This window comes from Myotis nattereri (assembly GCF_964212035.1).
Source record: "Myotis nattereri genome assembly, chromosome: 10".
Taxonomy (NCBI): Eukaryota; Metazoa; Chordata; class Mammalia; order Chiroptera; family Vespertilionidae; genus Myotis; species Myotis nattereri.
Window position 1 is genome coordinate 71,720,083 of NC_138085.1, and position 17,533 is coordinate 71,737,615.

A 17,533-nucleotide genomic window follows, 5' to 3' on the forward strand; every position below is an offset into this window, starting at 1 on the left:
TCATTGACGTTTCTATCTCTCTCTCCCTCTCCCTCCCTCTCTGAAATCAATAAAAATATATTTAGTTAAAAAAACATCACCTAACCAGGAGGACACCAAGAGAAGATTCCAAGGAACCATTGCAGGAGGGCTCAGCACTCTGTACCCAGTGCTCAGCTGGCTACCATGCCAAGGGATAGGGTATGTGACAACAGGCACAATAAACATTTAAGTTATACTCTGCTTAATTTCAAGAAAGACTATAAAAACACAACAATAATGCTGTTACCACTCCTGTCTCTGAACAGTACACTGGGCCTAGTGTTCACTAGATCGTGGGGTAATGAGCTTTTGTGGACAGGCCCCACGTCCAGTTTCAGCTGGGTGGCTTTCTCTGGGTGACACAGGGTCCACACAGACTTCCAGAGACGATCCTTCATTGCAAGGACACTGGCACCTGCTCTGCGCTCACTCAGGCTCCCCCTCTGGCTCTGGGATATCAAGTGGGTTTCATGGGCAGGAGGGGCAAGATGCTCAGCACTGTTCCAAATACCAATCCAGAGCTGAGTGGCAGCTCAGCTGTTGTTTGCCCTGCCCTATACTTTGTACAGAGAAGATGCCTGGGTGTCGGGGTCTCTTGGTATATGCACTTCTGCTGGGTGAACTGAGCCTGCCCATCTGCCAGGGCTGGATCATGGCTGGCTCCCTGCCATCCCCCAGCACACAGGCTGCACAACCAACAGACACTGCAGAAAAAGGAAAAGGCCTGGTTCTGTCTTTCCAAGTGTAATACATATCCGGCAGGCACTATGACTTGATGGAATCCTTCAGTACATCCAGTTTCCTTGGAAACCTGACTATGTACTGAATGGTTTCCATGGCAAAACATATCCCAGAGTCCAAACAATCAACATACACGTACAGTTTGAAATGTAACTTATTAGAGGGGAGCTGCCCACACTTGAAAAAACTAGTAAGCTTACAAAAGTCCTGATAACCTTCTTGTGGCACCAAAGCAGATGTCTCGGTGAAGCCCAATTCAAGAGGCACCACCATCAGGGAAGGGCCAGCGAAAGAGAGAGTCACACCTACAGTGTGTCAGCCTGAGCCACGTTAGTTTCCTCATGTCCTATGTTCTAAGACACAAGATTCTGATCTGAAATAGGCCAGACAACCACAAAATATGAGGAAAGCACTTCTGGGATTCCTAGAAATCTCTTCAAAGAATAGGAGTAAGATTCTCAAACAGCCTAACAAGGCGTTCGGTTTGTAATCTGGAACTCAGAGGAAAGGCAGTTATGACTTTCTTCCCCAACTGGGGTGACAGCATCCCCTCAGGTGACACATGGAAATGTAGGGGGACATAGTAAGTGGCTTTGATTACTGAGGGCTCTTCATACAGCAGACAGGAGCAAAGCTGCTAAATGCCATGCTCTGCACAGGACAGTCCCACACAACAAAATGAGGATGAAATGTGTCACATTACCAAAAGAATTTTCTAATGGAACAATGATCAATTTTTGATGAATTTCTTGCCATTTTGTTTCTTCTTAAAAAACAAAAGATAAAAAGGGAGGGGTAAAAAAATCTAAGTAATAGTTTTAAAGTTCTAATCTATTTAATAAGGGTGTTAATCACAGAGATGTGAACTCAAGAACAGGTTCCCGAACCCACTCCCAGACCTTAGATTCAGAATGTGTCTGTGGCCTTAGGAATTCAGTTTCAACCACACCCCAAGCTCACACTGATGCAGATGTTCTGAGGACCACACTCTGACACAGAGCACCGTTCTCAGTGATCTGTGCACACCATCACCACCACCACCGTCCCTCTCCATGTAAGAGCAAAGGCTTTGGAAGATAATGGATCTGGGTTTGAAACCCATTGCTGCCACATATTCATTGTTGACCTTTGGCAGTTAACCCTTCTTGCCTCGACATCCCCATGTGTAACTGAGAGTCAGTGGTTCCTGTTGTGCAGATTGAATACAATAGCATTTGTAAAGTGTGCCCTTGACCAGAACCGAACCCAGGACCCTTCAGTCCATGGGCCGACACTCTCTTCACTGAGCCAAATCAGCCAGGGCTTATTTTTTTTTACATTTGCTCTTTTTCTTCAACTTAGAAATATTTCCATGTGAGTACACAGAAATTACCTAGTTCTTGACTGCTTCATTTATGCCAAAGTATTTTGTAATTTCCCTACTAAAGACCATTTCAGTTATTTCTACCATTTGGACTCTTAACACTAAATTCTCTACTTACTGAGACTAAACAGGGCCAATTAAGTTTCTCTGTATTTTTAAGAAAGAGTTTGTAAAAAGTAGATGGACAGTTAGTCATTGGTGAATAACCCTAACAGAGTGGAAATCGTAACCAAAACAAATAATATCTACAAATAAATATTTTGAAGGATTTCTTTATAGTATAAACAGAAAAATCTAAAATTTAAAAATAATAATATACTCCATTATCTGTTTTTAAGAAATCATATATGATATTATAGTTAATGAATCCTTAAAAGCTTTCAAGATAATTTTCTTTGGCTTTAACACACAGATTGGTTATGTTAAATTCTGACAAAGTTGAAATTAGAAAAACATACTAGGTCAGAGGAGAACATGAAAACATGAAAGTGTTATCACCCTTTGGTCATAAACTCCTTTTCTCAGAGAAACATGGCTATAAAAATCTGTTCCAGGATGAAAACTTGGCACAAAACGACCCAATCTTACATCATACTTTTTAAAGATTGGGGTAGAATAGGGAGGCAGGGAGGGATTACAAAGTGGGAGGGGAAGGTTCTTGCTTGAAAGGGGGGAGGAGGGAAGTGAAATTAATTTTCCACTCATGTATAATTTTATCAACTTAATGATTTGGTTTAGCTGAAATTTGGCAAGGTAGCAGGTTTTAATCTTTTTCAAGAATGGCCTCCCTGTTGTTGAAGCTGTCCATGCAAATTAATGTTCATCAACAGGATGTTCATTCCCTGTTATGGTCCTATTTAGAATATTATGTTAACTCATCATTTGTTTGTTTTAAACTAAAGGCTTCTCCATTCATTAAACTCATAATGCTGCTAGTGAAAGAGAGAGTTCTACATTTTAACAAGTATAGAAAAACTCCAATATACTTATTAGCCCTGTATTATAGGAATCAAAATCAGACACATCAGAATCAAATTACATGCTCTTTAATACAAGTTCACACAGTACAATCTGACAACACTGGTGTTAGGCCTTTCCTCCAACAACAGTGGAAGGGTTCCACTTTACCCATGGAGAGCCTTAGTCATGACCTCCTTACACCAAACACCTGCAATCAAGAGCCAGGCCATTACTTTGGGATAAATAATTACTCTCTCAAACCATGCTGTGGACATAACAAACCATATACTTTTTTAGGGAGAAGATGAGGTACAACAACTTTATTTTTAAAACCCAACTGACGTATCTGCCTATCCACAACCACACTCTGCTCTGAAAACGAATTAAAAGATATTATATTTATGTACCAGACCAATTCACAGGTCACTGTGTAGACAGAAATACATTGAGAAACATGAAAAGCTAATGGCACATCTGCGCGCCAGGAGCCTGGAAAAGGAAGTGCTTGCTGTGAAGCACAGGAGCGAGCTTCGCGGAGGTCAAGGCCCAAGCACAAGGGGAAAGCTTCGCAGTGTTAGTTTCAACACCCCAGGTCCCTCTCTCTCTGGAGTTCCTCTGCCCGCCCCCCACTCCAGCCCCCCCAGGAGCTAAGTTAAGAAACCTGCGTGTTTGTGTTGGGCAGAGAGGAGGCAGAGTGGCCGAGCTCTTCATGGGCCTGTCTTTCCACCATGAGACAAAACAAGAAGGTCAAACTGCTTCCTAACATAGTAATTACGTTAGCTATTTTGAGAGCAAGAAAGTTAAAATGTGCTCTTATTTAAGCAAATATCAATAAATATAAACAACAGAATTCTTGGGAAAATGGTCATTCATTATACATCCCTTTTAACAAATGTTCCCAATCTGTTGATTTCATAGCACTATGGGGCCTTAGACTTGATATAACAGGTTTACCGATTTATTAGACACCAAGCATCTAAAGCCTGAATAAATGTGTCATATCACATGTATAAAATATGTAAATGCATGTGTACACACACGTGCACATCTAAATGTGTATAGATACATATATACACACATATCCAAATATGTACAGCACATAAAAGTGTATATATTTATCCATTTTTCAAATATATATATTTGAAATAAATGTAAGTTCATTTAAAAGGCATTTGATTCATCATTTATTTTTTTTGTTAATCCTTACCCAAGGATATTTTTCCATTGATTTTTAGAGAGTTGGGGGGAGAGGGAGAGACAGAGAGAAACATCAATGTGAGAGAGACACATCAATTGATTGCCTCCTGCATGAGCCCTGACCAGGGCAAGGGAACCTGCAACCAAGGTATGTGCCCTTGACCAGAAATGAACCTGGGACCCTTCAGTCCAAGGCCAATGTTTATCCACTGAGGCAAACTGGCTAGGGTCGATTCATCAATTATTAACATGAAATGTTAAAACGTATCACTTCTGTTTTGGTCTGTGAAAGGTTTTTTAAATTTATTTTTACCACAGTAAAATAAACTCTTTGTGCTGTACAGTTCTCAGGGTTCTGACAAGTGTGTGAAGTTGAGTAGCCACCACCACAGTCATGATGATACAGAACAGTTGCATCATCCTAAAAAGTTCCCTGTGCTGCCTTTTTATGGTCAAACCCCCACTTCCACCCTCATGTAAAAGGTTTTGACATTAAAGACAGGTCCCCACACTTGAAAGGAGCTGGGAGTAACTGCTTATAGTGCTGACAACCATCTTTTCCATAAACTTATGCCCCACTTTTTACACACTAGCTTCACTTCTACCCAGTGTTTGACAAAAAGGATTAAAGGGGAAGGTACCTCAATCTATAGGCAAGGAAAAAATAAAGACTTGGAGGAGTGCAGACTTCAAGATGGTATGAAGAAAAAAAAAATGATAAAACTTGATAATAAGCTAGATATAAGTAGTTTAAAATAATAAATATGCCTGGGAGATACAGGGAAAAGCTTCGAGTTGGATAAAGCTGACAAGTGATCATTTATGAGGAACGATAATGAACTTTGTTTTGAAGCAAGACAATGAGGAGGTCAGATTTGTTTTAGAAAGTCCATTCTGCCTGCAATGTGGCAATTAGATAGAAGTGGGGAGAGAATGGATGCAGAGACTGGCTAGAGAATTTCAATGGCCAACTGAGAGATTACAGTATCTCAGTCATCTCAAAGAAGAGAGGTTTCCAAAAACCACAGAGGAAGAACAAAAAGAGTCTCACCAGCTACACAGCAGATTATCACTGGAACACCATTTGGAGCCCATCTACAATCTCAGGCACTCCCTGCAGGAAAGTGGATCAAGACAGTGCAACATCTCGCAGCACAGCCCACGAGATAGTCTACAGTCCTCCTCCACAAAACACCTACAAATGGTGGGCAAGAAATGTCAAACAAGTATAGCTACACTTCTAAAAATAAAGAAAATACCTATCCCTGGTTCTACCAGTTGTGGTTCAGGTGTCTGGGACACACAGTATACTGGTGAGGGAGGGAGGCTGTGAGTGTGGTGGGCACTGAGGCTCCTCAGACAGGTCAGTGTAACATGCATTTTCTCGTCTGTCCAATAAAGAGGCATTTAGAGAGTTTAAGCAAGGGAGTAACATGGAAAGAACTCTGCTTTCCAAAGATTAATGTGGCAAAGAGTAAGATGCACGGAGGCTTAAAACAGGGTTAGGGGAGAGGGTGAGGAGATGGATCTGAGATTCAATGGCCGCTGTTTGAATGTGGGAAACAATGGCGAGAGGAAGTTAAAAATAGGACGCCCAGGTTTCATGGCTGCAGTCCTTGGGGTGACAAAGTCATCAATGAACTGAAAGAGCCTTGGAGAAGAGTGGACTTGGGGGAAGAGGGGATGGCAGTGTTGGATGATAATTTGTACTTTAGATATTAATTTGAAGCCTCAGTGGTTATTCCAGCATGAGATAGTACAGAAGGCTAAAAATGCAGGAGCAAAATCTAAAACAAGAATCCTTAAATGCGATTTAATGAATTGGCTTCAGGGGAGGGTGTGTTACAAAACTGTATATAAACTTTTATGTCTGTACATTCTTCTCAGGGTAAATTTGTGTCTCTCATCACATTTTCAAAGAGGTCTGTCTTGAATTTCTATTCCTTTAAACATAATGTGTCAATTTGGGGTACACTTAATCTTTGGTGTTCTGCAGTCTCAGATGATGTGTCTAGGTGTCAATTGTTCTTTAGCCTGTCTGAGATTCACTGTACTTCCTGTTTCTGACGACAGGTACCTTCCATCAGTTCTGGAACATTCTAGGCCATTTTCTCTTCCACTTTATTTCTCTGCTTCCACCTATGACACAGCCTAATGTTTCTGTTAACTAGCACTCTTCATTTCAGACCTTTCATTGAGGAATATTTTCCTACTTGTGGATAAACATAAGTGAAACTGCATAAAACAGGAATGCTCAGTGTTCACAGCTTGGCTGTGGAGATATAGTGTTGCACTGAAAATCATGAATTTCTCATCTTCCTTACAGAAAAAAACTGCACAAAGCCCTTGAGATGTTTAGCAGAAAGGTGCTAGGCCTGACTTCTAAAATGAAAACACACCTTTTTAAGCTAATCATTATGCTGTAGAGAAGAGAGCAGCATTTAAGAGAAACAAGGCACAGAGCTGCCCACAGACACAAAATAAATTTAAAAGCTTAAGGCTCAAACAAGTTTAAGAAACATGTACCAGTGAGATCTGAGTTATCACAGACATATATACATCTTTCTAAATGTATATTTTCTGCCTAAAAAGAAAGCAGGATAAAAAAACATCAACATATCACTAGCTTAGGCGACTGGGGAGGTGGGAGTTCTATACCAGAATGTCTCAAAAAATATGGTATTTGGGGGCTGATTGATTTTTCCCCTCAACTAAATTCCGTTCTGGTTCTTTTTTGTAATGTTTCAAAGTGCAGGCTGAGCTCTTAATCTTTTGGGAGGCACAGGCAAGACAAAACGCCAAACTCACTAATGAAAACTTGCTGAACTTACTTTTCAGAATTCCACTCTAAGTCACGAAGAACCCCTTTGGCGCTGCTCCCAGACTAGTAAAATGAACATGTCAAGTCCCAGGAGGCTAATACAGCTCGCTCCACTAAAACCAATACACATTGTCTCCTGACAGCTGGTTGTATCAGCATACTCAGAAGTGTATATTTATCAAAGGGGGGACCCTCCAGGACACAATATTTATTATAAGATTATCTCAGAGACTCAAGGAAATATGAGTGGGGCTAAATTAAGCCATGTTGACTATGATGTTCTATTAGTTAAATTCTAACACAAAATCACTCCAGGAGATCTAGGGTCTCATTTCTTGAGACAACTGATGTAGGTTTAAAAAAAAGGGGGGGGGAGGGGAAGAATTATCTTTTTCTTTAAATCTATCTGCATTTAGCTATACAACTTTTCTAATTATTCTAAAAAAATCTTTGGGCATCTAAAATGAAAAATTTCCATCCTGTTCAGATGCTGAATTCAGTATTAAATGTAAATAAAATCACAAAAGGTTGAATTTGTTCATTGTTTTAAAAATATATTTTATCTTATTTATCTGGATTTAATAGCTATGATCTCATTAATTCTAAGTAGCACTATTTTCATCTGCAGCTTCCCCTACCCTTTCCCTAGGCCTTTTACTCATGTTTCAGTTTATCCTGCCTTTGTGGATTACAGGCTGCCCAAATATTCTAAGTGACCATGTCTGTGACCGTGTAAGTGACCATGTCTGTGGGTTGGAAAGGAAGGCTGGACAGGCCACAACAGGAGTAGATGAGAGGTCACATGAGGTCAAGATCCTATTTACCATGTCCAGGATTCAGCTGATAAACCACACCTATGAAATAAAGCTCCATCTCTCAGCAACAACCAGAGTCCACATGGAAACAAGCCTGCTGGCCAGCCACAGGGCACAGCAATGAGGAAGGGCTCTGGAGACCACCTGCCTTTGCGGGCACAGGACCCAGCAGATTCAAAGCTTCCTGCCACACTGGGGAGTCCAATCAGTGGGGACTGTGGCTGAGCTCAGGCAGGGCCCAAGGGCAGGGCTGGCTTGGGGAGAGATGGGCTGTGGCTCACCAGCCCTCAGCTGATGGAACAGTGGCCCACCCTAAGGCGCCCAGGGAAACAATATGACAACAGAGACACAGACACAGGAGGGGAAAGTCAGTCTTGCTGGGGAGGCGGGTGGCAGTAGTCAGGAAAAGTTCTATGGAGGAGATAGGACTGAGAAGATCAGAGAGGACAGACAGCGCTCTGACAGATCCTATGGGAGAGGGAAATAAAGTCAATGTTCTAGAAGCAGCCACACAAAGGTATGGAAGTGAAAAAGACATAAGGTGTGTTCACAGGAAATCACGAAAAACCTCAGTGTGGCTGAACAACAGGAAACATACAGAACCCAGAATGGAGTGGAAAGGTCGGTTAGGACTGCGACAGAAAATACTTTGAATGCCAAATTGAGAGATGTGCGCCAATTCAGCTGGTGATGGGAGGCGCTGATGAGGAAAGGCCATTACGTGACCAGGACCTACTTCAGGAAGATAGTGACAGTCTGTGCCGGACACACTAAACTAGGAACAAGAGACAAAAGGCCATCAGGAGACATGGCAGAACTAGGGAATAAGAATGAGAGATACCGTGGAGAGAGGATTTCCAGTACAAAACGACAGGTTGACTAATGCCTTTGAGATGTGGCACCTGGACACCTAGGATAGTGAGAGTGTCATGAAAAACAGGTTGTGAAGAAGAAACATTCATTTGCTGGAGAAATAATGAGTTTGGTTTCAGACACTGTGAACCTGCAGTGCCACCTGAACACACAGACAGACCTATCTATCAGGAGGCTAGAAAAGCAGATCTGCAAACTGGGAAAACGGGATTCAAAATGGGGATCTGGGGTCATCCACAAAGAAGTAAGGCCACAAAAGGGCTCCAGGGATGGAATCATGGGAAATATCATTTCGTATAACTTAATGGGTTGGGAAAAAAAAGTAGAGGCAGCAAAGAAGACCAGGAAAGGTCTTAGAATTCGAGGTTATCAAGGAAAAAAGACACACCATGAAACATGTGCTAGGAATATATGAGGATCAGGTGGGACAGTAAAGTGAAAGGCAGTTGGTCATTTTAAAGTACTAAACAAATGCATTGTTATTGTGGTTACAATAGTGCATGCTCAATCTCTAGAAAAGTCACATTACATTGGAAGAGCCAGACTTTTCCAAGTTCTTCCGAAGTCCCCTCTCCACCAATCAAATGGAAATACGATCTCCTCCTCCCTTGAACCTTACAGTCCCTAGTGACTCTTTTCTCAGGCATTTATGTAATTCCTGTTGTACTTACTGAGCATCGCCCATGTGCCACACACCCCAGAGGGCCGTGGGAACTCCCCCTTGGCAGAGATGACAATGAAATTAAAGATTTACCCCCCTTTACAGAAGAGGCTCAAGAAGGTTAGTATCTGAGTGAGACTGCCAGCCAATGAGGGCAGGGACAGAGGCTTCTGCTGCCAAGCCTCACTGTGCCTTTTCCACGAAGACATAAGCTGGAACTTGCCATGCTGTTCGTATCCCCTCACTGTACCATCAGCAAGGCAAGGGCACAGCCTGCCTCATGCATCGTGCTGCCCTCTGAAGCACCCAGCAGAGGCCTTTCCTCACTCTGGTTGGTGCTGTTTTTGTTGCCTGAAAGGATGAGTGCACAGATTTGCAGGCCCATGGGCCTTGCTATCGGTTTTGTGGGCTGGGAAGACTGGAGTACGTATTTCTAAGGCGGACTGTAACTTCACAGAAAGTTCTAAAAACAAAGGCTGTACTTGTGAAAGATACCACCTGGCCACTCAGGGGCTGAAGTCCTCTTTTTACACACCGAGTGGGAGCAGCACAGGCAGTGCGGAGCTGCTTTTCTTCAAACCACTCCCACAGCCCGGCTCACGCCAAGAAAAGGCCTACACTGTCCGGGGAAGGGAGCTGTGCAGCCCAACTAACCTCTGGTGTTCCTGCTGGGGCTGCCAACAGTCTGGGGAGGAGGGTGTGCTTAGTGCCAGCTCTGATGACGTAACCTTACAATTCCAGCTTTTCGGCCCAGAAGAAAAAGGCAACTGGTTTGCGAACTAGATTCTCCCCCTCTTCTAATATTCAACCAATGTCAGTTTTGCAAAATTGACCACGAGGTGTTGTTTGCATACCTCACTGGTTTAAAAAAAAAAAAAATGAATAGCCCTAGCCGGTTTGGCTCAGTGGATAGAGTATTGGCCTATGGCCTGAAGGGTCCCGAGTTCGATTCCGGTCAAGGGCACATGCGAGGGTTTCGGGCTCATCCCCAGTAGGGGGTGTGCAGGAGGCAGCTGATCAATGATTCTCTCTCATCATTAATGTTTCTATCTCTCCCTCTCCCGTCCTCTCTGAAATCAATAAAAAGATTTAAAAAAATAAATAGTAACTAATTCCATGGGCAGATTGGGGTCCGTTGGAAAATGAATGTCTAGAGCCTGGAATGTGTGTGTGTCATGAATGTCCCTGTGTGCGAGCAGGAAGTCCTCAGAAGCGTTTACTTTACAAGCCGCATGCAGGCCCAGTGGGAGACCAGGAAACAACAGGCATTAAACACCACGAAGGCGTGCAGCCATGTGCTCCAGCGCTGCCAGAACTACCAGACAAGGATCCAGGACCCGGGGAAGCAGACTTCTGAAGTGGGACTGCATTTCAGGGCTTCAAGAAGAATAACGCACTGGGGCCTTTCCTGCCCAGTGTCGCTGACAGATGTTCCTTCTTGTGGGGACTGTCTAATTTGGAGACTTTTGGTATCCATGTCCCTACAAATCTTTAGGGTACAACAAATTGATCCCTTTCCCTACATGTGAAGGCAAAAGTCCAAAGTAGCCTTTCCTATTTCTGAGACTAGTTACTGTGAGCATAATATCCTTGTCCATTGTATGGGCAAACTGGGACAGCGATTAGCCAGACTGAAATGGGGTATCTCCCAGGCTCAAGATATCTTTCCATGCCTACAGAGAACAGATGGTGAGAATGCAAATCTTCACTTGTCAATTTTTACCTAATATTGGATCAGGCTATTGGTCTCACTTCGGCCTCTGCCTGTCAAATCCACTGCATGGGGCTTAGGACTTCCTAGAAAGAGCCACAGCAGAAGCCAAAAAGAGAGCAAGCCTCAGCGAGGGCAAGCATCTGGCATCGGCTTTGGGCAGGTCCACATGGGATGCTTTTCCTATGCCTCTTGAAGGAACTCTCCAAGGCTGAGTCTAAATCAATGCGTGGATAGCTAAGAGTTGACAGGAGAGTATGAAACACAAAAAAGAAATGAGAGCTTAGCACAGTTACCAACCCTCTTCACTTAGTTCCTGACCTTGCTTATGACCTTTGCCTTACTGAAATGGCATTACTTCTGTTCTGTACTCTGACCTCTGCAAGAGGGAAACAAAGATATTAATAACTAGCAAATATGTAAGCCCTTAGAAAGTCATGCCACAATTTGACCACTTTCTATTTTAACCTTTCTCTAAAACCTCATTTGTACAACTTCTACGTAAGGGTGTAAAACTTCCAGTAGTTTTTTTGTTGTTTTTGCTTTGTTTTTTTGGTATTACAAATACAGTTCTATTATGTGAATTTTTACTAACCAGGAATAATGTAATAGCTCTCAGGGCAGCATTTTAAAATCTTCCTGTGAGAATTACTTACCGACCTAGAATACTGCCAATCAGGCTACTAAAGGAGCAAAAAGACTTGTTCCTTACCCTTGAGTAGCTTGCAATTTAATAGAAGAAGAAAAAAAATGCACATCACTAACTCAATCTATGCAGAGCAGATGATAACAGTGATGAATTCAGCATTATAAGTGTTCAGGGAAAGGCTAGACTAATTGTGTTCATGGAAAATTGTTGGTAGAGATGGCATTTAAATAAGGCCTTAGAAAATGTGTAACTTCAAGGGCATTTTAGAGAAGAGCATTTTACATGGCTGTAACAGCTTTAGCGAAAGGACGGAAGCAAGAGGATACAGGGGAATTAAGAAAACTTCAAGGGAGAGAGCCTGGGTGCAGGACAGGCCACAGGAGAAAAAAGAAGAAACCAATCTGGAAAGGCACTTGGTGGCCAGTTCTTAACCTAACATAGATGTGGAGGGGAATGTAGAAAACTAGATTTTAGAAGCAGGAAGTAACTTTTAAAATATACCTTACATTAATCATTTTTCACATCACAACTTGGATTTTTAGAGGGAGAAATATTTTATTATTCCATTTGCAAACTAGATGGGATAACTTCAAAGAAAAATACTGTGGAAGCTGGGAAAAATTGTTTCTCAGAGCTGGCAAATTCTTGACTGCAGCTTCAGTAACGTATTCTTCTTAGCAACCTCTTGAGATTGTCTCATTAATGTCTCTCTTTCCACAACCCCAAAATGCCTTCTGAACTCATTATAGACATACTGAGTGGCTACTCTGCAACTAGTACTTGCCCACTTTTTTACCCATCCTCTCTTTTCTGCCCCACTTGTCCTGGGGCTAAGCACTCACTCATTCATTCTTATCTTATGAACTGTATCAATCATAATAACATTAATAGCTAGTACTTGCTATAATGCCAGGCCCTGAAATTAATTAATGCTTTATGAGCAGTATTTCATATAATTCTCAAAACAGCACTATGAAATAGGTATTATTATCCCTGTTTTACGGATGAGAAAACAACTTCAAAGATGTTAAATACTTTGCCAACTGGTAAGTGCAGAACCGGGCTTAAGCCAGATGTGCTTGTTACAGAACCTTACTTGTTACCACTTCATCATACTGCCTCCAACACCCTTTGACCTCTTACTAAAATGGCATTACTTCTGTTCTGTACTCTTACTGATATGGGTTAGTATTTTAAGTTAAAAATTAAAATATTCATGGAGTGCCTGTTACTATAAACTGCTGTCCTAGGTGCTGTCAGAGGTATGTAAATAAAAGAGAGCATGTCTATAGATTATTGATGCTCATAATCTTCCATATTTGAGTATAAACAGTGTGTAAGATGGTATGCCCACGATTCATGAACTAGAGCAACTAAGGTCAGAAGGAGTGAAAATGGCTTTGTATATGAATGTTGAATGGTGACCACATATCACAGACAGAAACCCTGACTGTGACTTTCAGAGAATTTTAATTATACACTTCAATCAGAGTCTGTAAAAACTCTTTGCTGATGAAAAATCTGTCCTGTCAGAAGTTCCCAAGCAAATCTGGTTACAATCTATTTTCAATGAACTTCAGCTTCCTTTGAAGTCAAATAAGCTACTAAAGCATTTTAGCCAACAATAGCTAATTGTGAGGCTAGTCCTTGTAAAATTCATTACTGATGAGTAAAGTTATTGGGTTAAAACAAATGTGATATCAAACTACTTGTACCATGCAGCCAGAATGTTGTGTAAAATTATATAGAGCTATTTAGACACAGAAAAATAATTCAAACATGTCATTTTTTAAGCTATCTGCTTAAATACTGCCTTTACTAACTTCTGAATAAGCTTTTGCTTAATATTTTCAGGAGACTAGTTACATTTTACAAATAACTATAATATTTACAAATACATAAGAAACTGGGTGGGATGATCAGCAGTCCCCTCTAAGCTGTAACCATGAAGCCCAAGGAGAATTTGGGAGGAGTCACAAGTTCAGATTCTGTCTGTCTACTCATCTCTCTCTGCAAAGGTACAGTGTTCACATCACAACATACACAACCAAGACGCAAAGACTGCAGTGGCAAATATTCACTGCATTTACTCTGCAATCTAAACTCCTAATCCAATTCATTTTAAGAAAACAAAAGTCAATAAAGAAAAATCCTTTTAAGACTTCAAGAGTGGCAAAATAATTAGCGCGACACATTTAGTTAATAAGGAGAAGCACCAGTTTACAGAAAATTAATGACACTGAGACTTACTGTTCAATTCGGGGTGACAGGTACAGCTTGGGGTACACCTGAGTGGCTTCGGTATCCTCAAAACTGACAGAAAGGAGGGCGACATCTTCTCCAGGGTCTTCATTTACATCCTTAAACAGAAAGTGAAAAACACAGTGTCATCAGCACCTGCTCTTGTAACATCTTTTTGGTGCTGAGCTCACAGTCTACTGTCATTTAGGCTATGAGGCTTGAGTTACCTGGATTTGAATTTAGCAGCTCTGTACATCCTTTGCCACATACCTAGCCACTCCCATAGGGTGATGGCTTCCAAACTTTCTGACCACAGCCTACCACGGTGAGGAAAAGACCCTCACCTATCTACTTGTTCCCACATTCCAATAGGGGAAATGTGAATCTGATGATAACAAAGAATTAGACAAAAATATAGTTAACAAAATACAGTAAACATACAAATATATTGCTGGCAATATGTACAATGGCTCGTAATTTATATATGTATAAATGGCTTCTAATTTACTTTTTATAGAAAGAATATGAGTTAAAAATAAGATTTATATCATAAGACAACAACAAAACTTAAAATACCCAGTAATTTTATTATACATACCTTGATAGTATGTTGCAAGTTAAATAAATAGAAAAAATTGCCAAGAAACATATCACTTTGAAGTGTGCCACCATATAAGCAAATGGCAGGGGATTACATATTAGTACACATGTACTTTAGCAAAATGATCATGGATGATTCATATATGTACCTCATGACATACATTTCTTAAAGTTTAGTTATAAGAATATTATAAGACAAAAACACTGCTGATCCAAGTATGTATTAAGAAACACTGAGAGGTTAACCAAACAACCAACAATAAATTAAGCTGATAATGATAAAGCTAAAATGTAATTTACTATTAAAAAGCAAGAATGGCAGTAATTGAATATCATAACCAACTCAAGCCAACACTGATGCTACACTGAAGTGTCCTCAATCAAAACTGTGAGACCTACAACTGTGTGTATGCTTTACAGTTACTGCCAAGCACCAAGTTTCTGCCAGACTTCTGAATAGAATACTGAATTAGAATAAATTATTGCACCATGTGATTTTAATTTGTGAATACCAAACCTTAGTAACCCTCAGTAATTTATTTTTGGTGGGTAGTGGCTCCAAGTCAAATATAAATATTAAAAAACGTAATAGAGTGCACATCTTTCACCCAGAGTGACTAATAAGAACTTACCTAGATTAGTTCATAGTTCCCTGGAGGGCTCAGCAGCCATCCTATAAGGGTCCCAACCTAGACTTTAAGAATCACTGGGTGTGAATATTGAGAACTTCAGATATGATGCCCTTCTGTCTGTGTAAAGCTAACCTCACCCCTTCTTTCCTGGCATTCTGAGAAGCTGTCATCACACTCGTCCTGCTCAGCATTAGCATCGTCAGTCTCCTTGCTCTGCCTTCTACTGTGCCAACAGGATGCACAAGTGTGGCACGTTTACAAAGGGACAAAGACCAGAGTGAGTATCTCCCGTCTTAAGAAATAAAAATAAAAATAAAACCATACTTGTCTCTATATAATTCCCTGGATTTTTCTCTCATTTCTCTCCTCCTCTTTAGACTGCTTAAAAGAATTGTCTACATGTGATATTTATCTTTCTCCAACTGGCTTATTTCACTTAGCATAATGCGCTCCAGTTCCATCCATGTTGTTGTAAATGGTAAAAGTTCCTTCTTTTTTATAGTGGCATAGTATTCCATTGTGTAGATGTACCACAGTTTTTTAATCCCCTCATCCCCCCTCCCCCAGGTCAGTTGGGGAAAAAGGAGACATATGTAAAACTTTAGACAATAAATTTTTTAAAAAAGAAATCTCTATTAACAATTCCAACTTTTTTAAGATGGGGGGGGGAATAGTATGAATAAAATAAAATAAAAAGAATTGTCTACATCCCCATCTCTCCTCCCACCTGTCCCTTAGCCCAGCATATAGACCTTCTGACCCTCCTAGTTCATCAAGACTGCTCCATTGAGGGCATACACTGAACACAGCCAATGCTTCTCTATCCTTATTTTACTTGCTCTCTAGACAGTATTTGACATGGATGATCTCACTCCTCTGGAAATCCTCTCTTTTCCTGCTTCTAACAATACTCTCCTGGTCTTCTCATGTCTCTTCCTCCTCCCTTTTTATTCTTTGTTTCTTAACTTCTCAATTGTTTTTTTGGTTTTACATTATAAAAGTTAGGCAGTTAGGCTTGTTGTAACAAGTCAAATCATACAGAAGTTTATAAAGAAAAAAATCTTCCACCCTCACTTTTCAAGGTAACCAATATTAACTGTGTGTGTGTAGCCTCAAATGGCTTTTCCCATGCTCATAAAAACATATACACATATAAACACACTTGCATATAGATAGCTCTTTAACCTTTCTATTTTGTTTTCCCTAATGAAATCATATTATACACATCACTCCACTAATCCTATCTAATAATAGAGAAACATGGTAATTAACCATAACTTTGCTACCCTTCCCATTGGCTAATCAGCGAGATATGCAAATTAACTGCCAGCCAAGATGGCGGCCGGCAGCCACGCAGCTGAAGTGAACATGAGGCTTGCTTGCTCCAGTGACGGAGGAAGCCAAGGTTCCCCACCTGCCGCAGCCCAGCTCTGAGCTCCGGATGCAACAATGTTGCAATTATAGAAGCTAAACAAACTCCAGAAACCTGCTTTCAGCCAGCAGCAGGCTCAGAGCTTAGAGCACCAGTGATGGTAACAGAGTTTCAATTATAGAATCTAAACAAACCCAGATACCTGCTTTCAGCCAGCCACAGCCTCAGAGCTGGAGCCGGCTCTCAGTTCCAGTGACAGCCACAGAAGGTAAATAAATCCCAGAATAAAAAAAAAAAGAAAAAAAGAGGCTGGGAGCTTCAGTCACCCGCCAGCCTGAAAACGGCCCTCAGCCCCTCACCCAGACTGGCCAGGCACCCCAGTGGGGACCCCCACCCTGAAGGGGGTGTGACCAGCTGCAAACAGCCATCAGCCCATCATCCAGGCTGGCCAGGCACCCCAGTGGGGACCCCCACCCTGAAGGGGGTGTGACCAGCTGCAAACAGCCATCATCCAGGCTGGCCAGGCACCCCAATGGGAACCCCCACCCTGATCCAGGACACCCTTCAGAGCAAACCAGCCGGCCCCCTCCCATGTACCAGGCCTCTATCCTATATAGTAAAAGGGTAATATGCAAACTAACCCTAACAGCAGAAAGACTGGTCACTATGATACACACTGACCACCAGGGGGCAGATGCTCAATGCAGGAGTTGCCCTCTGGTGGTCAGTGTGCTCTCACTGGGGGGAGCTCTGCTCAGCCACAAGCCAGGCTGATGGCTGCCAGTACAGCGGTGGTGGTGGGAGCCTCTCCTGCCTCCTCAGCAGCCCTAAGGATGTCCGACTGCAGCTTAGTCCTGCTCCCCGCTGACAAGTGGA

The 17,533-nt window shown here is 41.7% G+C and overlaps 1 protein-coding gene across 2 annotated transcripts in view; it reads right to left on the reverse strand.

Annotated features, from left to right (window-relative positions):
• Nucleotides 1–17,533, reverse strand: part of BABAM2 (BRISC and BRCA1 A complex member 2) — a 353,123-nt gene that overhangs the window by 152,083 nt on the left and 183,507 nt on the right. For both annotated transcript variants that reach the window (XM_081100973.1, XM_081100974.1), the window contains one exon: nucleotides 14,063–14,172. In XM_081100973.1, coding sequence (XP_080957099.1) covers nucleotides 14,063–14,172 — 110 coding nt within the window. The remainder of the gene's footprint in view (nucleotides 1–14,062; nucleotides 14,173–17,533) is intronic.